Source organism: Lonchura striata, chromosome 13, assembly GCF_046129695.1.
Source record: "Lonchura striata isolate bLonStr1 chromosome 13, bLonStr1.mat, whole genome shotgun sequence".
Lineage (NCBI taxonomy): Eukaryota > Metazoa > Chordata > Aves > Passeriformes > Estrildidae > Lonchura > Lonchura striata.
Genome location: NC_134615.1, coordinates 14,688,262 through 14,712,973, shown reverse-complemented (window position 1 = coordinate 14,712,973; position 24,712 = coordinate 14,688,262). Strand labels below are relative to the sequence as shown.

General features: G+C 37.2%; 1 protein-coding gene and 1 long non-coding RNA gene across 2 annotated transcripts in view; both read left to right on the top strand.

Annotated features, from left to right (window-relative positions):
• LOC110473028 (uncharacterized) overlaps positions 1 to 24,181 on the top strand; it is a 32,106-nt gene extending 7,925 nt beyond the window's left edge. Inside the window, exons 2-5 of the long non-coding RNA XR_013340731.1 lie at positions 543 to 627; positions 20,004 to 20,094; positions 21,556 to 21,636; positions 23,977 to 24,181. This is a non-coding gene — a long non-coding RNA (uncharacterized LOC110473028). The remainder of the gene's footprint in view (positions 1 to 542; positions 628 to 20,003; positions 20,095 to 21,555; positions 21,637 to 23,976) is intronic.
• Positions 5,913 to 7,433, top strand: LOC116184034 (leukotriene B4 receptor 1-like). Its single transcript, XM_031505816.2, has one exon. It carries the CDS (start codon positions 6,063 to 6,065, stop codon positions 7,071 to 7,073), a length of 1,011 nt encoding a protein of 336 aa, XP_031361676.1. The 5' UTR covers positions 5,913 to 6,062; the 3' UTR covers positions 7,074 to 7,433.
• Positions 24,182 to 24,712: the final 531 nt, after the last annotated feature.

The following is a 24,712-nucleotide window of genomic DNA, read 5'->3' as shown; positions in this document are numbered from 1 at the left end:
AGACCCCTGTAGCTGTAACCATGTTAATTTAACCCTCCCTTCCTTTCTTGACCTAATTGGCTGAGAGCCAATTATCTTTTCCTGAGCAGGAGTCTAGATGAAGGCCCTGTTCTTCCTTGTTCACTCTCTTTCTCCCCTAGAAACCTTTGAGAATAAATGTCTTGAACTACACTGGGGGTTAGAGCCTCTTTTGGAGTCTTTTGCCTTGCCCCTGAAATATTCCCCCAAAGCCCTCTCAGATCTGGGCTAGTCTAGTAACTCTGGGGGGCTGTGGGGGTAATTATTTCAGCTACCAATTTCTGCCAGGGAAAATTCTTCATTTAATGGAGAAATTATCACTATTCACAGTCATTTCTAATATTATATAGAAATTCTACAGAAAAAATAGCTCACATTAAAGAATGATCAAACATTACCTGTGCCTGAAGTTTGCATATCTTACACTTTTTCCATTCAGTATATTATGTGTGTGTTTACTAAATAGCTGTTAGTGTGGCTCTGTGTAGCATCTCAGAATGAATCCTGACTACTTTTTGTTTCAGATTAAGAATGCTCGGGCAAGACCATTCTGAAGGGCAGCGTGGCACAGGGTGCTGGTTTCTCTGGCTATGAAGAACAGAATGTCAGGTATGCTAATTACTGAGTGACTGAGCACACAGGCATTCCTAACACATATGTGGTGGCTGCTACAGAGCAGAAGAAAGATCTTTGTATTCCCCATAAAATCAGTACAGTCTGCTAACTGCAACACAATTAACCTGATACAAGGCCACAAAATCAAGACTTCATGTCACACTGGGACCAAGGTTAAGTCATGTGTAATAAAGGAATTAAATAAGTCTTCAAAAGTGCTCAAATCTGCTGGACAGGGTTGTTTCACAGCCAAAGAGATCACAATTTGATCTGCTTTTTAAAGAGAACACACAAATGGAAGCTACACTGAAGGACCAAATGTTAATGTAGCTAACAAACTTTTCAAATTTTGTTCCTTCAGAGGCATAGAAAATGAAATTTATTTATTAAAATTAATGTTATTTTTTATCACAGAGGGACCTATCCTTACCAGATCAGTTAAAACAGAATGTAGCACTGGAAATGGGCACAAATCAGAAGTGAGGGAGCTAGAAATATGAATATTTAGAAAATAAAGTGATATACAAGACAAAAACAGACATTGTGATTTTCCCCCATAAGTTTATTGAAATTTTATTCACAATCACCTAACCTTCTTATGTGAAAGAATCAGTTCTGTGGAAAGCCATGGTCTTGAACGCCGTGCAGAGAAAGGCAACACCTCCGGGCACGCAGGCTCAGCCAAAAAACCAAGGGCTGGTTTCCCAGTGCCACCCTGTGTTGCAAACACAGAAGTGCACGGACAGCCCCTTCCATGGGCAGAACAACTGGTGCTCAGGCACTGCAGGGTATCTGCTCGTGGGTTTTTAATCACAGACATTGATCATATAGCAAAATAATATTTACATGCAATACATAAACAACATATAAATGCCAGTAGGTTTGGCTAAACAGTTTTCAAAAAACAAGTAATGTTTGGCAGCAAATCATCCAAGTAGTATTTGTCATCTGTAAGTTATTACTCAAAAGGAAGAGCATGTAAATGGTGTATTTGATTTACTCAGTAGCAACCATGGTGCCAGATATACTTATATACTTAAGGATTTTGGATAGCAGCAGTTTGTGTACAAGTAGCTACTTAGTAGTAGCTGATTTAGAATGGGGAGTCCTGCCTTAAATTGGAACAAATCTATAAATTTACTGTTCAAAAGCTTGTACTGTAACAGGACATTATACATTCATAATGTCAAGAAAAGGCATCTATAAGTTTTTCCATAATCTCTGCATAATTGTTATTCATATTCCTGCTTGTAGTCAGAATTATGACTACAGTTTTCCACTATCTTCATTAACACCTCTAATCTAATGCACCTGGTATGTCTGTAGAAGGAAAACATTTCTCTGTGGTTTTCACCTTGGAAACATGTTCTGATTGTCAGTGATCAGTCTGTTAGGGCAAGAAAGGTGCCAGGATGTAAGCATGTCTGATGCACTCACAACGGGTGCCTTGGAAGCATTTCCCTGTCACAAATCCTAAAGCAGTTTTCCCTGAACATAACAATCAGGAAGTATTTTCTCTAGTCAGCCCTATCTCTAGCCAGCCAAAAAACTGAACATAACAAGAAGGAAATCTTTTCTCATACAAATTTTTAATAATGTTAGGATACTGATTAACAAAATGCAGACAGAGCAGAATATTCCAAACTTTATAGTGCAAAGTACACATCTTTTATTACATTCTGGAGCTGATCTCAAGTTCTTCCTTAAGTTATTTACTCTGATAAAGCAGCCATGGGAGTGTTCTTATTTGTACTTGCTGCCACAAACACTGCAAGAAGACTGTAAAAATGTCTGGTGTGTGTCTTTTCCTACACTGCACTTCCCTTTGCAGTGATTTCAGAGCAGAGAGATTATTAGCTACTGCACATCCTCATGAAATCCCTCTTATATAGTATCCCCTCCTGTAATCAAGAAAGCAGCAATTAGATCAGCTGTGAAGTAGACCATACTTCTCTGATCAAGGCAAAGGGTGGCACTTTCACACTGTCCTCAGTAGCACATGGACTTGAGTTTGTTATAAGACATTTATACAAATCCTGCAAATACACCTCAATGCAGTGGCTGAAAAATTGAGGGGTTCAGGCTAATTACTTTTTCTCTTTCACATTAAGAATAAATGAGGTTATAACCTCAATTTGCAGCGTCTCATAAGATAGGTGATACTTGATAATCATTAATCTACAATCACTTACTAGACAAACATCCAGGGGATCCTTCTGATGACAAAATGTAAAGAGGATTTTAAAAGTCTTCTTGATAGAGTTCTAAATACAAGTTCCCCATTGTGGATTTTCCATTTTTCGTGTATTAGCTATTCTGTAAATCCCTACAAGGGATGCTCTTATAGCATGGAAGGATGGACACACTTTGAGCAGAGGCTCTTAGGCCAAAGACTCTCAGCATTTTGAAGTGAAACACTGTTTCTCAGAATAAATGTGCAAGATGTAGAAAAATCAATTACAATTTACATTTAGGCATGCAAACCCAACTGTTTGAAAATGCTCAGTGGTAGTGTAAATTACACAACATCCACCAGAGGGAAGCTCATACATTCATTCAGAGGAAAATAAATAATTTGAAGGATGAGAGAAACACACACCTGATATTTAAGGCTAAGCAAATTCTATGCAAATTGTTTCATAGCAGTAGCATGGACTTTTTGAACTTTGAAAGTTTTCAGAAATTATTTGCTAATCTAAAAGTAACAGACTTACAGAAAGTTTCCTGGATTGATGACTGACTTTTTGCACTACATATAATATGCATGCACACAAAAAACTTAAACTGTGTTTTTTAAACATACAGATGCAGCCTAATTTCACTGCTGTAATGAAGTAGACCAGAGCTTCTGTGATCCAAAGTCCAAATGCGTTCATACATTAAAGCCCACCCACATGTGGCCACTAGAGTGAGTAAGATACTGAATTGTTTAGCTACTGTTGTTTTTAGCAGTTATTGACTACACTATATTGCTCCCCCTGTTTATGGAAATATTTGGTAAATTGCCCATAATGTTTGTGTACTACTAATTTAAATTTCATAAATAACAGTCTTAGAGAATATTAGAATCAGCTGACAGTCTGAAGTTTTCTTAGTGATCCAGGAGTCATATAGAGCTGTTCAGAAACATGCTCCTGAGCTAATGTTAACTCTAATGTCTGAGATACTTAGTCTATTAGCCTAGCTTCAGAGTCTTAGTTCAACACTTCTTAGGAATTTTTCTGAAACAGAAATTCCAGACTGCAGCTGCAATTGAGAGATCTTTATTTCCTTGCTTAAATGAAAGACACAGCCAGATGTAGAGGCCATTTGGCAAGCAAACTTCAACTCAAGTGGAGAAACGTGTTTCTTGAAAATGCAAGGCCAATGCTTCAGAAGTTTAGCCACATACATACACTACTGGATTAGAACTATACTTATACCAATGGTTGTTCAGACAACTGCTCTTTTCCATCAAAAATAAAGTTATAAAAGAATCCTACAGAGGTGTCACACAATGGTACAGAACATACAAGTCCTTTTAGTGATCCTTGGTAGATTGATGGCTGGCCACAAGATTGTAGCTACACATAGAGCACTTATTATTACATAAAAATGTACTTATCAGCATGCCTTATTGTTATCTACAAGTTCTAGTAGTTAGTGTGTCTTACTGCTACACAGGACTTTTAGCAATTATCCCAGCTTTCAGTTAAGCAGAGTTTCTAGAAATCATTGTAGCTTTCTTTACTATCTAGAGTCTTTGGTTGTGTAGGCTTTTAGTCACCTGAGTCCTCTGCAATTCAGGTCAAAGTCTTGATAATAAGTGTGTGACACAACAATCATAATCTAGATTGACTTTACTTAAAGAACCTGCCAGTCCCTGCAGCACTGGGTGACAAGAGGTACTGGACCTCTCTCCTTGGTTATCTTTTTCCAATAAAAATCTGCAATTTACTTCAGTCTACATATGCCACTTTCAATAAACTAGTCTATGAAGAATCTTCTTCTCATTGGAAGAAGAGATACTGCCCAGCACTTCCTCCCGTTAGTTAATTTTCACATGTGGTTTTCAGAAATTCCCTTCAGAATACAAACAACTTGTTTCATTTTTCCCCTACCCGATATTCATTAAATGTAGTTAAAAATGAAAGGAACTGGAGTCATGTATCAGATTAAATCCCAATTAAAATCTGTATTACACAAATAGTATTTTGAAGATATAATACTTAACTTCAGTGGGGTTATTCTGGATTTACTTTTGATCTCATTATACTCTTACGGGAGCAAAACCGGCTAAGCTGCTTTGGGGGTGCTGATGTTACAATCCTTTTTCCTCTGTGAAAAATACTTTTTGACTTAATGCTATGCACTACATTTGCTGGGTTTGTAAAATTAGGGAAGAAATCTATAAATAACTCCTTTGTTTCTGTGAACTTTTTTTAATGGTAAATACCCTTCCAGTTCCACTTCTTGAATATTTCTGTTGGCACTGCTGTTCTAGTTCCGCCTTTAACATTTTAGAAATGAACTTCAAAAGATGTTTTGAAATCAGGATAACAAAATAGTTTCATATTCTTTGACCAGACTCTGAAGAACTTATGATTCATTTAGGATTTGAGTACTCCACTGACTACCAAGTTTCCTAGGAAAACTCATAAAAGTCATAGCCCATTGCTGGCACACAGCAAGACAGTAACATAATGACATCTTTTCTCTCTGACATGGAGCATTTCCTCCTATAACTCTACATCCAGACTGAATACTCTGATGGTTATTGTTTGGTAAAGAACTGCAATTTCCCAGAGAATACAACTCCTACCCACTTTGTTGTACAGTACAGTTCAAACAGTTTATTTCCTTTATGCCAGGGTATTTCTGAAATATGATTGACTGTTTTCTGATGAATTAAAAAAGATGATATTAAGGTAGTAAGCACAATTTTTTCTGCTTTAAAATTCATGTCAAACATATAATGCACATTTGTCATTTACCTGACACCCCTCTTTGTTTTTTGTTTTTATAAAATGAAGTGCCAAGTTATTCAAATGAACAAAAATAGAATAGCATAAAAAGGATTTCTTTCTCCTCACAGTTGTTGATTAGATCAGTAGCACCAAAACAGTAGCACATTTCTTTACATAGTCCCACTTTAGAAAGACCACCAACATGCTGTAAAATTTGCTGATATAATGGATGTATAATTAACAGCAAAGTCAGGTCCTGCAATGTATTTTTACTTTTGCTTTGTATGCAAAAATACCCATCCTCCTAAACAACAGGAACTGCCATATGTGGTCAGATGTCTGTAAGAGTGAGCATGAGGATGTGAGCTCACAGTCTGCATTAGCCTTCAGAACATCATTTAGAGGAGAACTTGCAAGTAGTTCACCAACACCTGCAGAATAAAAGCAGAGCACAGAGCAGCCAAGAACAGAAGAATTTCCAGAATGAGTCAAGGTGAGGAAAGCAGTGGCAACTCAACATGGAATATTGTGAGGTCAGTAGTCTGCATAATACTGGGCTTGTCATTTATAATTGGCACCCCTGGAAACTGCATTGTCATCTGGACTGTTTGTACCAAAATGAAGCAAGTGTCTCTTTCAGTCCTGCTGATCTTGAACCTGGCCATTGCTGATATCCTTGTACTGATCACTTTACCAATCTGGATTTACTCTTTTGCTGACTCCTGGGTTTTTGGAGTCATCTTCTGCAAATTGTTGGTTTTCATTATTTACTGCAGCATGTATGCCAGTATATTTCTGATTACAGCACTCAGCTTGGAGCGGCTACTGGCTGTGTTTTACCCTTTCACAATTCAAACATACAGAAGAAAAGGAAAAGTTTATTTGATTGTACTCCTCATTTGGTTCCTGTCTATTGCCTTTGGCATTTCTGTCATTCCATTTCAAGAGACAGAAGAAATGAACGGTCGACTTCTGTGCACGTGCCGCAACTACTCTTCTAATAGACAGAAAGTGTCTTTTCTTCTGCTGGAGACCCTTGCAGGTTTTGTAATCCCTTTTTTAATTATTTGCACTTGTTATGTGTGTGTTGTAAGAAGAATAAGCAGAATGACTTACCAATCCAAGCGGCGATCGGAGCGTCTCATTGCCAGCGTCGTGGTGGCATTCATTCTGTGCTGGTTCCCTCACCACATCTTTAACATCCTGGACATCATTTCAATTGAAATAGAACTCTCTAATGAGGAGATGTCTTTGGCACTGGAAGAAATTGTAGACAAAGGAGTGTACATCTCTGGAGCACTTGTATTCATCAGTAGCTGTATTAATCCTCTGCTTTATGCTTTTGCTGCACGAAGGTTTCAGAACCACCTGAGATTTGCCAAGATATCAAAGCTGTTTGAACAGATCAGTCAGACTGTAACAGAGGAAGACAAGAAAAGAAGTCTGGTTGTAGCCAAACATGAAGATCCTTTGGTAGGCACAGAAAATCTCTAACAAGGAACTCAGTGAATAATCTGTGTCATTCCTTCAGTAGTCCTTTCTCCTCATTCTCTCAGTTTCATTTACTGAGCAGTCCAGGGAAAGACATAGAGAAAGAAAAGCTTTTTGGATTTTTTTTTTTCTTGTGTGTTTTATAAGAATTTCCATTAACAACCTTGTTCAGTTCATAAGTTAATATTCACATCATGAAATGAGCACTATTTCGCTGTTGCTGAGAACCTCAGCAAGGTAGCTAAAAGCTAAAATTGTGAGGAATACAGCATTGTTACTTTCCATTAAAATTATTTCTGATTTCTAGAAAGTCTGTATGCAGAAAGCAGAAAAGAACTGCATGTGGAAAAGAGAGACTTTGAAAGCTTGAAACCAATGAAATTAAGTTTTTTTTTTCAGAAAAAAAAATGTTCCATGTTCAAAAATCCTTATATAAAGTTTTAAGAAATTAAATTCTTTATAAGGCTAAGAATGGTTTTAAAGTGTACTAATGACATAATGGGTTGATGGAAAATTCAAAGCTAATTTTTATTCATTACTATATTTAGGTTTGAAAGTAATAAGGGTTGTTTACACAGTCAGGTTCATCGACTGCATTATCTTGGGGTAGTAGGTTTGAACAAATCAAACGTGGAGTATGAGAACTGTGTTGTATGGCAAACATCACTGCAGGCTACATGCTGTATCTGATGGCAAACACATTGCAACTTCAGTGGCAATCTGATGTATGAAATATATGTACTTTGAGTATCCTCAAAAATTTTGATTCAAAGAAGTTAAGCTTCCAAGATATCTATTAAATTGTGGAAGAATTGGATCAGGCTCAGGTGAGGAAGAAGGAGACATCCTTCCTATTATTTTTATGTGTAAGAAAATTATGGTTGTAGTACAAAGTGTCTCATATCAGAAGAATTTCAACTTGCAAATAAAAGAATTATATTTTTTCTTCTCTTATAGAGTAATGGACTTTGCCATAGGAAACCAATGAAATTAGTGTTTGCAAGGGCTTTAGTTTTGTGAATGTGTGTAAACTCACTGTGAAAAATTGCATGGCATCACATGTTTGCTTCTGAAGTTTTATTTATTTCAATTGTGCCTAACATTTTTTACACTTGCTTTGTAAATTTTTAAGTCAACAATTTTTAATAAGATCAAGATAACTACTGATTACAAAGCATATTGTGGTTTCATATTGCTTGTTCTGGACAGCTGCTAAATAGCTACATTACTGATCTTTACAAAGAAATTACAAATACTAACCAGACATTAATTTTTGAAATTTTGAGTAATTTTGGATTTTGAAGTGAAGGATATTTGATTTGTATTAATTTAGCTTGTAAACTGAATAAACATGGGGAAGTAAAATCCTTAGCTGCTAATGGAAGACTATTTCTCTAAATTTTGCATATGTATTTGTTATCCCTTCTTCTTACCAAAAAGTACTTTTTCTCCTGAATAGAAGTCCACAGCACAGAGGGTTTTCCTTCAACAGGACTCCTTCACTGAAATTAGAGCAAATTTTAGCAAGATCTTGTTTAAAATAAAAAGTAAGGAACAGATGAAACCCTTTAGACTTGACCCCATCCTTTACCTACCACTCTTTTTCACCCCTCTATTGGCTGTTAATTATTATAGGACATTCAATATAGCAACGTGACATTATCTCACAAAAAAAGCAGCAGGTTCAGTTATCTACTCATAAAAAAGTGAAGCTGTATTTCCCAATATGTTCTTGAGATAGGAATCACTCACTATTCAACAACACAGAACAGACCAGATTTACTATCACATGAGCACTGCAACTGAAAGTTTAGGCTACAAAGAGTCAAGCATTTCACAACTCACAGTGTGAGAAAACACGCAGGCAGACTTTAGTACAAGCTGCCTGACCAGTGTTTTCCTTCCTTTCAATCTGTGCCTGAATTTTCTGCCTCACTATGAATTTTTCACATTTTCTCCACTGCTTTTTACTCACAGTACTGAAGTCCTTGTACATCAGGAGGTCTATCAAAGAGCTAAAGCTGTCCCTCTTAATTTCTCATTAATGGTCTTGGTTCTATGTCCAGTGTACAGTCATCTCTAAGAACTGTGATTCTTTTGAAGGCAGTTTGAAAAGTGTTAGAACATACTAAAACAGCAACATTAAATAATTGCATTTTAATGTAGAGTTAATAGAGTTAATTCTTGCAGTTGGTATGCACAGTTATAATCCTCACTGATTTAATTTTTTTGTCAGCACAACAGTCATGTAACTGGGACCATAAGAGTCCACCTAAAAATACAAGCAGATGACTTGGTTGTCTGCTGCTTCCTTGAGCAGGTACACATCAGGCCTAGCAATGCAGCCAGACTTTGCACTTCATTAGTGCTAACACACATCTATCTGTTGTTCAAGTTAGATCAAAATAGTGACCTGCTAGTAACTCGAGACACACTCAGATTCTCCTGGGGAAATAGAGGCTTCATGTCATTTGAGTTCCTCTATTTTTTATTTTTTTCCTTCTTAACCTTTCTACCCTTGTTTATGAGGTCTGCTGAGTGGTTTCAGTGTCCTGCTATTTCTCATGACACAGCAAGGCAGAAGGCTGAGCTAAGAGAGGCCACTTCAGTCACCTGAGTGAAATCACCTCAGACTGCACTGAAGTACAGGGAACATGATGTGGAGTCAGTGCAACACTGCTTAGAACACTGAGTACTAGGAGGTGACCAGATAGTTTGAATTTCTCACATTTGTAAAAATTAATCATCTTCTAACAATTATCTCTTAACATTTCAGTATTTCATGCCCTGAAATGTGAAATGTGCTGCGAACATTCCATTGGGTTACATCAGGATTTTTTCACTGTAGTAGGGTCATGCTACTCCAAGTGAATTCATGTTATATTAAATGGATTGAAGGAAAGCCTGAGGAATTTTTAGTTAATAACCCAATATACAAGAAGGATAGAAAAGGACATAAAAAAACCACATCAGTCTTACATTATTTGTTGCCTATTGACATCAAAATGTTTCTGTAAGCATCATGGTAAAAGAGTTGTAACAGATACCTGGATTAAAACAATGGAGCTTTGTGAATATTTACAGGCAACTCACAATTTAAGGAGTAGCACAAGGGAAATCAGAGATCCTTATTTGCAAGAAGAAACAGGGCAACCGCACTGTACTAAAGAAAAAAAAAAATTAAACCTCCAGAACATTTTCTAGGAAGAAGTAGAGCAGAAGACATGTTTTAAAGACAGTTAAAGCTGCAGTTATGGAACTCGTAGGGTTACAATTAGCAAGACTAAATAAAAGATTTGCCTGCAGTGCCTGGGTGAAAGGAATAAAAGAACCTGGAAGCTAACAGATGGCACAGAAACAACATAGAAATCCAAATTCTTTCACATTCAAGCAAAAGTCTGATAAAGAATAAATAATTTAGAAGATGCAGAAGTAGCAAATATTAGCAGTGATGAAGGTTTTCTCTACAGGTTTGTGTACAGCTCTTGTATTATTCTCTTTTCTGCATATACTGGGAAAAGGGAAGACAAAGGAAAACCTATTGGCTTTTTTACATAAGAAATAGGAAATAAGTAAGAGAAATAAGTTAGTCAAGAATAATAAGAATAATATAGACTTAAAATGAAACTGAGAAGTTCAGCCATGAAAGTTGAGTATAGAAAGAGAACAGACAGGGAAGTGAAAACTATTCAGATGAAAGTCCGTTTCATATTTCTGTGAATGCTTTCTTATCAGATCAGTTAATCACTGAAACAGTTTCTTATTAGAAAACTTCTCATTATGATCCACACTGGTGGTCAATAGGTTCAAGAAAAAAATCCAATAAACCAGAGTTTAGAGAGACAAAAGCCTGTCCTCTAAGAGGGTGTGTAGCTTATGCTGCTCCTGTTAGCATTAAGAGCTGGGTGTAACCAGGGCTATGATGAGGGACATCAGGATTTCAGGGACTTTAGAAACTGTTTACAGTCCTAAGAAAGTTCTTGCTCTGGTAGGTATGGAGATAAGAGAATCATATACTATTGAATTATTTTGTGTCTTCTTTCCCGTTAAATCAAATATACTAAAAATCATGTGGGTGGTTCTTAGGAAGATTCAACATTTTAAAATAGATTGAAGTTGAAGAAATGTTCAGATTAAAATAAAATTATTATTATGGAATATGTCAAGTGTCATTAAAATGATGGAATTATTGAAAAAGATGCCATGAAGTCTTCAAATACAGGTTAAAGAGTCAGAGCTCTTAAATTAGGAATCTCAATTATACATCTGCTAAACAGCAAAATCCACTTATTATTTATCTAATAGAAGTCAGCTATCAGAACTACATCTTGATTGCAAAAGTAACTGGTCAGTCTTCAGTTTTGGCTGCACCTGTGTAGGTACTAACAGTGTGTGCAGGTAGGTGCATCACTATTTCCACTGGCTGTTAACTAGGAACTAATGTGAACTGCACTGAGACACCTACAAACAGTATATTGTGATTAAAGTGAAGGGCATGTCCAGATGGTTGTAAATTGGAGGATTAGAAGTTTAGCCTGCTCTACTATATAATTTCAAAAGTTACTGTAATATTAACATCTACTGTATAATTCCTAGTGAACTAGGTCAGCAGTATCTGAAACTTAGAAGTCATGGACAGTTTTTTAAACATTGCAACTAATGAGTTATGTTAGTGCCTGTCAGATTTAAAAATACAGCCAACAGAGCTTCAGCTGTGCTGTGGAAGGGAATAGTATGAAGTTAAATCTAAGGGAAGCATTTAGCAGCATAAGATTTTTACATGCCTTGTTCTCTCCTGCCACCATGTGGCTTTTCCATTTTAAAAAGTTAGGCTTCATTTTAGTAATCTGGAAGTCACTTAAAAAAGCAGTGAAGGACCGTGTTCATTGTTTCAGTTGTGAACCATACTTGAGGTTCAGGCCATTGAGACAGAAATGTTCACAAAAAACTAAAATAACATGTTAAGCATTCACCTTCATTTCAGAGTGATCTAGTAAATCACTTTCTTGCTCTTCAGGAGCCTAAGCCCACATTGTTCAAACATTGCATAATTAGGCAATCTGAGAATATCTGACAGAACATAATTGCCTCATGCCAGTCTGTAAAAAGGCTGTGCTGTAAACAGCTTCTCCCTGCCTAACCAACCATAAGTACGTTAAGCTGGACCTTGACTTGAATTTGAGTAGCTCACATCTCCTGCCAGGTGATATTATTGATTTCTAGCCTTTTGGTAGTTTTGAGATGCTCCCAAAAAGTATCAAAATGACTTGACTTCCTAGTGGTTAAAATTAGAAATGGTTCTTGCAGTCTTAAAGATATCCATGATAAGAAAATTGCAAAAGCTTTGCCTTTAAGAAAATAAGAGAAGTGTTAGGAGTAAAGCAGAAGACAGAATCAATATATTTGGTTTCAAATACCCTTTTTCTCTATTGCAATGTTTAGTTTCTATATGTAATGGTTTTGGTGTCTTTGAACAAGCCTTGCCTTAATCCTCTTATATTTGTCATATTAATCAGAAGAAACTGATTTTGCTGAAGAACTTCTCATAGCGCTTCTAGGAAGAAGACATAATGAATTAAAGGTTTCTACCCAATAACCATTTCCCTAAATATCCATTCTACCCCAAGATTTGCATTGTATGCTACACTAAAACCCAACTATTTTACATTACACACCTTATTTTTTTCTTTGACAACTAATGTAAAATGAAAATTAGAACCAGCCAGTGATGACCAAGCAGACCACAGCTGTCAGTCAGGGTGACATCAGAAAGTCAGTCCATAGGTCAGGACCTGTATCAACAAGGTACATGGCCAAGCACAGGCACAGGCAGAACTCAAATGGGCACTCCAACAATGCAGGTCAAGGAAGGGGTGAAGCTCCAGGCCTGAATTTATATGGATTCCCAGGCCAAGAGGCAGGGTTTGAGAGTGGACGGTCTTTAAAAGTAATCAGTGCACTTGGGGACCTGATACATTTCTAGCAGCAATGAAAGCACAAAGAACAAGAACAGGAAAATGCAAATTATTCAAGGAATAATGTCCATAAGCCACAATTGCCATTTTATGTAATGGCTTATGTTAGGCAACTTTGTAAAAAGTGGGGGAGCATCTTATAAAAAATGATGTTTCTTTAACATTTCAAGGCTGCTATTTTTTCACTCATACTCACATTCCTTTAATATTGCAAATGAAGAATTATAATATAAAAACTTCAGAATATTTTTCCTACATCTCACCCTTTTTCTTCCTTTGATTCTTCAGGTCTCATCACAGTTTTTCTGTGTTTGATACACAGAAAGATGCTTTGCTCTCTCCAAGATACAGAAAATTACATCTTTTAACCACTGGAAATACATAGAAATTCTCTGAGCACAAGAAGTAGGAAAGCATACGCTGTTCTGATCACAAAGATGTTATCACACCCTGCACTGAGAATTTCACCTGCTGTGGGTCACTGAACTTTGGCTTGAGTTAAACAGACAATTAAATAGCCCAGTGTAACTGTTGGATTGGCCATGTGATAGGATCTTTCATTTCATTTCATAGTACCATTGGTTGAATAAAGTTAAATATTTAGCATCCTGAGCATAAGAGCAAGAATAGAAAAATTCTTGGTATGTGTTTGAAAACATAGCTATGCATTTCCCAAGCACCAAATTAATATTGCATTGGTTCTAGAGGACTTGTTTCCTTGTTGCTATATAATTTAACTCCAGTATATAGTTTTAGGCACACTGATAATTTCACGGAGGGTTAGTGGTGTAATTTGATCTTTTAAATTACTGGTGTTATCCGCAAGTGCTAAAGTGTATCAAAAGCAATGAAGCTGTTTAAGAACCCAGGGAATATTTTGCTGTGTTTTTCCCTGTGGGTAGGGAGCTGTGGGAGGTGAGCAGGCGTCTAGGCTGACCTATGGCAGTGTGGTCTGTCCTATGCTTTCCTCACTTACTTCCAGTCCTCCTTACAGCAGGGGACATCACACCCTTTTTGTGCTTCAGCTTCTCCTAGAGTTGCTGGGTTCCTAAATGTGTATGGCAGCTTGGAAACACCGTTTCTGCAGGAGCTGGGCCAGCCCCGCTGCCCGGGCAGGTCCTTGTGGCTCCCGCTGGGCCAGCCCCGCAGCAGCCCCATGGACACAGTGAGACCACCTTGCCACTGCCTTCTGTGTGCCAAGGAAATCCCTTCTCAGTGTGCCAGACACAGTGAGACCACCTTGCCACTGCCTTCTGTGTGCCAAGGAAATCCCTTCTCAGTGTGCCACAGACACAGTGAGACCACCTTGCCACTGCCTTCTGTGTGCCAAGGAAATCCCTTCTCAGTGTGCCACAGACACAGTGAGACCACCTTGCCACTGCCTTCTGTGTGCCAAGGAAATCCCTTCTCTGTGCCACAGACACAGTGAGACCACCTTGCCACTGCCTTCTGTGTGCCAAGGAAATCCCTTCTCAGTGTGCCACAGACACAGTGAGACCACCTTGCCACTGCCTTCTGTGTGCCAAGGAAATCCCTTCTCAGTGTGCCACAGACACAGTGAGACCACCTTGCCACTGCCTTCTGTGTGCCAAGGAAATCCCTTCTCAGTGTGCCAGACACAGTGAGACCACCTTGCCACTGCCTTCTGTGTGCCAAGGAAATCCCTTCTCTGTGCCACAGACACAGTGAGACCACCTTGCCACTGCCTTCTGTGTGCCAAGGAAATCCCTTCTCAATGAGTGAGATACCCCTCCAAACCCTTGCCACTGCCTTCTGTGTGCCAAGGAAATCCCTTCTCATTTCTCACATGTGTAGGCAGAAATAAACACGTAGAGTGGCATTGATAAGCTTAGGAAGTGAAGTTTCCTGCTTTCAGGGTAAGTGTAAACATACATTGCACCTTGTCTGCTTGAGGCAAAACCGCTTCCTTTTCTTTCTACTTGTTCCCCTTTCCACAAAGTAGCTTGCCATCATTCCTGTTTAAGAAAGATGATGTATCTCTGACCACTGGTAAAGGCTGTAACTGTGATGTAGGAATGTGCCTTAGATCAGTACTTTGCTGTAAGGTGAACAGACAAGCAAAAAAGACCCGTGGAAAACCCAGTTTCATTTGTTTGATCATAACATAAAGATAAGCCTCTTAAGCTAGCAAATTCCTATATTTTGTTTAATACTATAGCCTGTTCAATTCTTCAAAGAGCAATATTAAACAAATAGTAATAACTAACATATCCAATGCCAGAAAAAAACTAAGGATTTATCTCCTTTTCTATAACATCATGAACTAATTTGAAACAGTTAATTATCTTTGAAGTCTATTGTTTAAACTCTAACTCTGGGTGTGTAATTAATGATTACATGATAGCAAATAAGTAATACAGCATTAATTTTTTTATATTATTATATAAAGGAGAAGGATTTTAATCTGTACAAAAGGAAGTTCAGGAAAGGAAAAATTGCTTTTTTGTAGTGGACTCCATTCAATCCACAAGAAATTAGGAATAGCCTTAGTAAGAAAGGCAGTAAAAGCCAAGAAATATTTCTCTACTGAATTTAAAACTGGCCTATAGAAACCAGAGCTGCAGGTGTTCGTGGAAATAAGTGGTGTTGCAGGAATTTTAAAACTCTGTAACTTTATGAGCAGTTATCCAAGCCAAGGCAATGATACCAAGTAACCCAATCTACTGCCTCAGGACATGAGCAGGGGTCAGCAGGGCACTCCTTTTAATGCCCCAACATTACCTGCATCTCAAAAGAAAAGTTTTGTTTGTGTTTTTTTCTGAGTAGAATTCACATTCATAGCAACTTCAGATGGTTGTTGATACTGGGCAAGGAGTGCACTTTCGTATTTAATATAAAACATTCCTGCAGAAATTTCATCATGCCTCAAAAGGAAAGCCAAAGGTAGGAATGTATTCGAGGGGATGCCTTGATGACCTGACTGCCAGCAAAGCCCCTCTGCACAGCTCAGAGAGGCTGTGTGTGACTCCTGGCTGTGCTGTTATTGCTCCTGGTTTACAGTCAGGAAAACAGAAGGTGAAGGGAGGTACCCAAGGCTACACAGATAATGTCTTTGTAAGAATGAGATAAGTGTAATAATATATTACCATAGTTAAATATAAGTCTAACAAAATTGCCATCACACAGCACAGGTGGGCAAAACACTTCAAAATTTTATTATAAAAACACTAAAGATTTTTAAAATCAAATTGATATAAATTCTATAGGAATTTACACCACTCAGGTAGGTACCTAGATAGGACCTCTTAAGGAAGGTAGATTTCTGAACTAGTATGGAATTTAGTATGGTTTTCCAAGTAGCTTCCTGAATTGACAATAAGGCAGAATTAGTAACAGAGAAAGTTACATTAAAATAATACATTAAAGTTTAAAAATTAACATTTCCTCAGGGTACAGTTGGAATGACTGAAGTATATATAAAAGCTATAAATAGTTGCCTTTATAGACAAAGTTGTTTACAACTTAATTAAAGTAAAAGTTTTATATTTTGGTTGAAAAAGCCTCTAAAGATGTTTTAAGCAAAATCAAGGAATATGTAGTCACAAAGCAATCTGAAACAGCAATTTTAATCTGGAAAAATGATTTTGCAGAAGCTAAAAAAGTAACAGTTTCCAGAGTGAACCCCTACCTTTTAGATATTTGATTTCAACAAGTCTCACAGGTCAGACTGAAAGGTTATATCTTATACTTATATGGAAGATCCTACACTAATAGTTGGCTTGTGTTCATCACAAGTAATCACTTCTTTTAGAAATGAGCCCAGAGGCTACTGTAAGATATCTTAGAAGCATGAAAACATATTTTTAGAATTATTAATATATTTAAGACCCCTGATGTATTTTCTGGTATGCTGTGTCATGATTTGTGATTTTAACATCACACCTCTAAAATTACGTTTCAAAATGATTGTGTATTTTCCATGCAGATATAATGAGCAGGGTAGCACAGGACAGAATTGTTGTATATTATTTTCATTTTGGGCAAACTATACTTCAGAGAAGCCAAATAGGGTGAAGGCTACATCTATACATTAATTCAAAATGGATTTCCTTCTCAGTCTACAACATATTTATCACAGGTACTGCCTTAGTTTCAGGTTTTTATCATGGACAGCTTTCTTCAGGAATTTAAACATTGTCTCCAACTCGGGCTGCCCATCATGCATCACTGTATTTGGAAAGCACAATCCCCTGGGAGTGCAGTTGTGCTGAAGTGTTTGTGTGCCCCCAGCTCTCCATTTCTCACCAGGTTACTCAGCTCAGCCAGTTGGGCTGGGCGGGTGCTGCAGACACCACCCAGCTTTTCTCTGAGCTTTAGTTTTGTGTAACACACCTACTTCAGTGCCTCTGGCATTTGTGTCTTTTAGAACCTACAACACTTACATATCCACCAGAACAGTGAGAAAAAATATACTTATTCATAAAAGGTTTGATGAGCTAACAAATCATCATTTTGCCTTTTGCTCAAGCAACATGAGGAGCCGATCAACACACAGGAGTTTGTGTACACACATCTGTGTACAGAGATGGACTTCAGGGAGAATAGGGAAAGATTGGTTTACAGAGAGTGTCATATTTTCACAATATAAATAGGCTGATTAACTAAAGTCAATCAAATTTTTATAAAAGCAAGGAAAATCCCTAATGGTGCAAGGAGCTTGTTTCTGCAAAACTGGTTGCATGCATTTTTTCCCCTCATTGACTTAATATGACCACTCCCAAGCTTAAAATTAAGTATGTACTGAATGCTTAGATTTTCAAAGAAACCAAAGGATAAAAAATTGCCCCAAAAGAGAGCTAGGTCCAAGGTTTGTTTTTGTTTTTGTTTTTGTTTTTGGTTTTGTTTTTGGTTTTGGTTTGGTTTTGGTTTGGGTTTGGGTTTGGGTTTGGTTTTGGTTTTGGTTTTTGGTTTTGGTTTTTTTGTTTGGTTTTTTTTTTGCTTTTGGAAGGGTTTCCTAAAGTGTAGTTATTCTTCATGATGAGATTTCTGATGTCTACAAGTTTCTGCATACATGTAGGCTATTGCCATGTGCATGTGTGGTTGAAATATGAGATCCATCTCCTGTCTAAAAATATTGGAAAGTTGTAACTCCCAGAAGAAAATAATGTTGTATATTAAGAACAAAGGGCCCAGCATGGTCACCTAGCCTGAATAAGTATATATTTTACACAAATTCCTGTTGGCTAACAAGGTATCATAAAGTGCAGTTTTGTGCAGTAAGAGGTCATAACAAACCAGAGAAGGAACAGGTTGCAGAGCTTCTGCAGAGCATGTGATTGCTGTGTTCACACCCTGGCATGCCCTGTGACAGCTTGTTTGTACATCTGTTCCTACAGGCAGTAGAATCCTCATTTCATCTTTTGCTTAAAATTTGTTTAATAGGGGCAAGAAGCCTGGCTATTAGAAATAGAAAAAAAAGTTGTAAATTGGCTAAATTTAATCTGAATACCATACAAAACCTTCCTGACTAAGGTATATCAAAGTTTATATAAGGTATATTAAAGAATCAGGGATTTTAAAATATAACCAAAGTCTCTATAAACAAGAAAACAGAGAACACCACTGAGAAATGAAAATTTGAAAGTGCAGATTGTCATCTATTTGCATAATATAAGGTTTTGAGGCTAAAAATAAAACCCAACAAGTATAATGAGATTTGCAATAAAACCTAGAAGTGTATAAATCCAATACGAGCTTCCTCTTGTGTCATACTTCCAGTAGTATAATAAAAAAGCAGTGCTGTGAAGCAGAATATCACAGGAGAGGTTGGCAGTGGAAAATATTCCTAATTCAGCTTTAGTAAACTTCTGGGCAGATGATTTGGTTAACATGAATAAGAAACATAAGGATGTGAAGATACAAGTCCAAGAGCAGTAACAGCACCTCCTCTGTGTACATAAGGGGTGGCAGTGGCACAGCTCCCTCCACGTAAATTCACGTATTTAACTAAGGTGCTTAAGTTAAAACTGGCTGATTCGGCTAAGAGCTGATTGTTGCCAGAAAGCACTCACCTTTTCCCTCTGCCCTTCTGTAACCCACTCTGCGCTTGGCTATGTGATCCTTCTGCTGACCTCCAGCCACCTCTGGAGCTCATCTGGCTGCAGGCTGTTCAACCTGATGAAACAACAGAAGTTACCTTTGCCCACCTTCCAAAGTGTACATTTTTTTGCCAAGTTAGTGAATTTTGTTGCCTGACCTTGAAACTAATCATATAAACTTCAGAGGCAGCACAAGAAAGATGTGGGAGAAAAGAAAGAGGAGCTGGTTAGGTGGGGACAGGACTCAATGTCCTCACTCCAAGAGCTGATTTGGCTCAGCCACTTGTCACTCTCTGGACTCCCTATTTAACCTGTAGAGAGAAGTAAGTGGTTCCTAAAGCAATTTAGGGGAAGCTCTTATTTGTCTATCAACTATACTTAAAAATAAGGACAATACTTCCACAATTTTTTTAAACTAAAAGTTTAACTTAACATGGTATAAATATCTTGCCTTCATCTTCCTTACTCTAAATCCAGCCTTCACAGCAAGCTGGAAAATATTCTATGGCTTTCAATGAATTTTTTTCTGTGTGGCATCTCCCTCTCAATACTCCTTTTATTTACATTTCCAGGTGTGGGACCTTTTAAAAATTTATTATTTTTTAATTATTCACTGAATCCTTAATTCAAAGTTTTCTTTCAGTGAATGACTTTGTTTACAATTTTTCTCATTCCATCATTTGTATTAAAAATATGACTTTTGTTCTCATTATTAGTCTTCTTCTAGCTACAGAATCATGCTTGCATTCTTCTGTAGTTGCTTTGGCTACCTCGGCTTGAATTTTCTTCTGTGAATGCTGTTTGCTATTGGACAGCATACTTCTCTTTACAATTGCTTGCCTTCTTTATAACATTTTATTTGGAGTACTTTTCCAATTACATATATTTTTCTATTTCAGGGTTTTTTTCCCAGAAAACAAAACAAAACCAAACCAACCACAGGTGGTTGCAAAGGAGCAAGACTTCACTAGGAAAACAGCCTCAGGAAAAGTAAGAGACAACACTTTTTATCACATCAAACTTGTTCGCACATTTGTTTAACCCCTGTCAAATAGGCTGAGTCAAAGATTTGACTTTTTCTAGTGTTATGGATCTAGCCAAATATTTATTGCAGAAGATGCTTCTATCACCCAAAGGACTTGACTCTCTCCAGTTCTGTAACATCTTAGATATGTAGCTGCATAAACAAGAGATCCTCTGAAACAAGCAGTGTCCTCCTGCCCACAGGTCACCCAGGTGCCTTGGAACAGATGTGTGGGAAAAATGCTGGGACCAGAGGTTGGAGGGAGCCTGGGGCTGTGACTGAGAGCTGGGAAGAAAAGGGAAGCTGTGGCACTGCCCAGCAGAGCTATGGAGGGCTGGCTGTATGAGAATGTGTGTTTGGAAGCAGTCGTGGAAATCTCATTTTAGACTTGATAGGTCTGAAAATTACTCACAGATTTTTCTGTACCCAAGTTGCCTATCAGATAAGCATTCTCTCTGATTTTGCAGACAGAAAATGTAATAGATTAAGTAACCTCTGTACAAATTTTTTTTACAGGAGGTAATTTGGAAAAAGTCAAGACTTTCTGATTTCATGCCAGTTCTTTCCACATTAGACTGTCTTTCTCAGATGTTTTTGGCGTACTTGTTATTTTTGTCTTTGTATCTCTCTCCTGACAGTTGTAACATTCATATTACATTAACATTCATATTGAGTTTGAAACATTTTTTCTCCTACATTCACCCTTTTTATTTCCCTTTTCTCTTGTTTCCTTAGCCACACCTTTCTCATTCAAGTCCCTTCTTTGAGAGGTTTTACAGCACTTTTGTCATACTGGTGCATAAGGAAGGAAATCCCAATATCAAATATTGGAAAAATAATGGTTTGAGGTACTGTAGCAGTGAGACCTTTAAAAAACTCCTGCTAACCTTGTGTCTTGCAAAACTATCCCATGAATTTTCCTTCTGTCATGAGTTGAACTTGTAAATGAAAACAGCCTCATGTGTCATTTGACAATAGAGAGATCTGATTATTCTGTTCAGGTTTTCTATGTCTATTTTCTTGACTTGTCTTCATAAATGCATGACATCATGCACAAATTGAATAGTCTTTCTAAACACATAATTTATTTTGTGATTGTCTGTGAATTGTTATTTAACCTTGTGAGTGCTACTACTGCAATAATGAAGTTTGTTACTTGTACACTATCTCTTAACCCTTGCTGAGTCGAATAGGAATGTCACAGATTCACTGCTGCTAGGTACAGCCTTTTTCCTCTGTGTGTGTATGTCTGTGCACAGAAAATACATTACAAATCAGGGATAAACTGAGTTTCTGCTTATAAACTTCAAGGATTCATTATTTTCTTTCTTGCATAATATAATATAGAATATATAATAGTTTATTGTGGTGAGGCTGATTTGATCTGATGGAGCTCAGTCTATTACATTTCCTTTCATTTTTTACAGATGACCGAGTTTTTCCCTTGGGATATGGAGTGAGGGTTGAAGTAAAAGAGCAAGCTTTATTCCTTCAAGTTCTTTGCCAAAGTAAGGCAGATAAATGTAAATTTTGCTATATCCTACTAACAGCTTTAAGGAAAAACATCTTTGCTTCTAAATACAGTTAAAATCAGTTTGTGTCTGAAAAATTTTAGAAAGGTGAATTAAGCACAGTGCTACCTGAGTATAAATGTTGATAAGGCAGTTTTGCTCCTGGCACATGGGAATTAATTAATACAAGCACAGTATCAAACAGAAGAGACACAGCAATAGTCAGCTTTCTGTCCCATTATCTTAAAACAAATCATTGAGATTTATTCCAGCCATATTGCAATAGATGAAGCAACTAATTTAGCGGAAGAAATAATAAACAATAAATAGAAATGCGTCCAGTTATTTGCATACTTAGTAGACTTCCTGAAGCTGGAAGTAAAAAGTGTTTATGGTATCAAAATTCCCTGCATGCAACCTTCCTCTCCACTGTAACTGGCAGTTTACTGTAAACATCAGAATATAAACATGTCTTGAGGTTGGTAAGTTGAATACTAATTAATTTGAGCAGGGTTTTCTAGATTTAAGGGATAGTGTGAAAGACAGGTTTGGGCATAAATAAACAGGCAGCAAAAACTGGCATCTAGCTGGGAGTATTGGATGACAGGTGAAAATTACTGTGGAGGACCAACCTCTTTGAGGCCTGTAAATGTAAGGATGAAATGAGGGCAAAAATGAAAGATGAGAGTCCAAATATTTAATAATTTTGTTTCTCAGATCTTGGATGACAAATTTTCCTAGCACTTCCCATCTTGTGGGGCTATCCTGGACTACCAGCCTGGAATACCAGGAAATAAGAACAAAGCAATGACTACAGAAATATTCTTTAACTTAATACAAATAAAACTTCTGAAATTATTTCATTATCATGGATTTATGAGATATTATTTCAGAACATTATTCAATGGTCTAAAATCGTGAATTTTTTTTGACCTAAAAGCAATTCTGCATTTTGGGGAAAAAAAAAAATCAAATCCCAGGCTGTACTCAGGGAGTATCCCTTTAGTCCATTGTCTTGATCTGCTGGAAACGTGCCTCACAGTAATAGGAAACCTTAATCTTTCTGTCAGTGGGCTGCAGGCTTTGCCGTGAATGTGGCTGGGCATACCAAACATATTTGCATGCTGCCAGGTGGGGCAGCTGCGCTGCCCTCGGGGCAGGGCTGGTGCATCTGGGCTGTAGTGAAAACATGCCCGTTGCACTGAGTAATTCACTATTGGTGGGAAGAGCTTCAACAGTAGTTTTAGGATGCAAATGTAGAGAATCAGCTGAAAAATCTTTTCTCAGAATCCTAACCAGGCTGAAAAAAAAACGGTTGGAGCAGTTTGGAGTTTAGTTTTAGGTTGTCAGAGGAATTATTAAGTAGATACTTCAAATACAGCTTTTGTTCTTTGCTGTGATGATCACTAGTTTTTACATGTGAACTAACACATATGTTGCTGAATCTTCTTGATATTTAGTGAAAAAAATCTGGTACTAAAGTTGAAAAAAAATTATTAATATCAATTCTCTTATCACAAAATAGTTAGATATGAGTTTGTAAATTTCTGAGCCCAAAATTTCTGTGTAATCTTGAAGTTCTTTACATTTTCAAGCTAACAGAATATTACAGCACCAAGTTTATGTATTTAAACATAAACAGTGGCAACAATTAGAAAGCCATTATAATTAATTTTATAAACAATGGAAACTATTTTAAAACCTTTGTAATTAATTTTATAATTATTTTTTCATTATTAATATATATTCAATCTTTCATATGCTTTTTTTTTATTATATGAATGACTCACACTGCTGCTGCCCAAGGACCACCTGGTTTAGGAATGAAGATTTTATCAGCCTAAGCAGGAATCTCTCTAGTAATGGGAATTTTCATTCCAATTACTTGTTTCTAATAAAGATTTTTCATTGCTAGAAGAATTTCTCTGTTAAATTGCAGATGTCTAAAGAAGGGCCCAACAGTTTTCTCAGTGTTCTAGCAAGAAAACAATTTCAGAGCATTTCTCCGAGTGCAAGGTGTGAGCAGGTACCTGCTGCCTCTGCAGCACCCGCAGTTACAGCCTTGGGGAGCCACTAGAGGCTGCTCAATAAACACAGCCCCACCTTCGCTCTTCAGAGGGTGGATGAAGAAAAACATTCACAGAGCACTTGCGTGAAAGACAGCATGTTCTGCCTGGATGGGATAGTGGGGAGACACAAGAATAGAAAAAAAAAAAAAAAAAAAAAAAAAAAAAAAAAAAAAAGATTTTCTGATTCCTGGGCCATTTTATTTGCTGGTTGAAATTGTTAATACTTGAAGACATGATCTTGCTGACTGATGCTGCTTCTATTACACAGAGGCTGTTCTGTTTGATGAAACTGAGGGGTGGAAAACAAGAAAATTTGTACACAGCAACAAGTTAGAACTCCAGCAAAAATACAGAAGGATTTCATCCTTGTCCACTCTAACGAATAACTGCTAGGGGAAAAAAGGTGTGTGTTTATATATATACTTCCGTAATTTACATGTTAAATATGTATGTATGTACCAATAAATACATATTCATGTTGTTTAGGAAAGATTTAGTAACAAACCTGTTCTCTTGTTTCCATCATCCTCTTGAGTTTCTAGTTTAGTTCCGATGAGAAAAAGAAAGTTTCTGCTGACTGGAGCTGCTGTCTTTTCAAAAGCTCCACCAACACAATGCTTCCTTGTGATCTTTGGTAAGGTCATACAGGGAATTTCTGTAAGTATTGTACTAAACCCTGAACTCCTAAACTTCAAACATTTTCTAAGATAAGAACAAATACTACACAGGTGACATGAGTTCTGATAATCAGAAAGCATCACATCACAAAAATTATTTGCATGCACTGGAATTCTAGAGACAGGTTCAAAGGAACAAGAGGTGAGAAAGTATCACAGGCAAATGTGGACTCTAAAATGACCTTCCAAAATGGAGCTCACAAACCCAGGCACTTTCATCAGTAAATTTAGTATTGTGGAGCTGAAATATCAGTAATCAGAAGGTTACTTGTAGCTCAGTGCTGATTCATCTGGGGTGTTAAATGTTGCATTAGTTAAGCACGAACA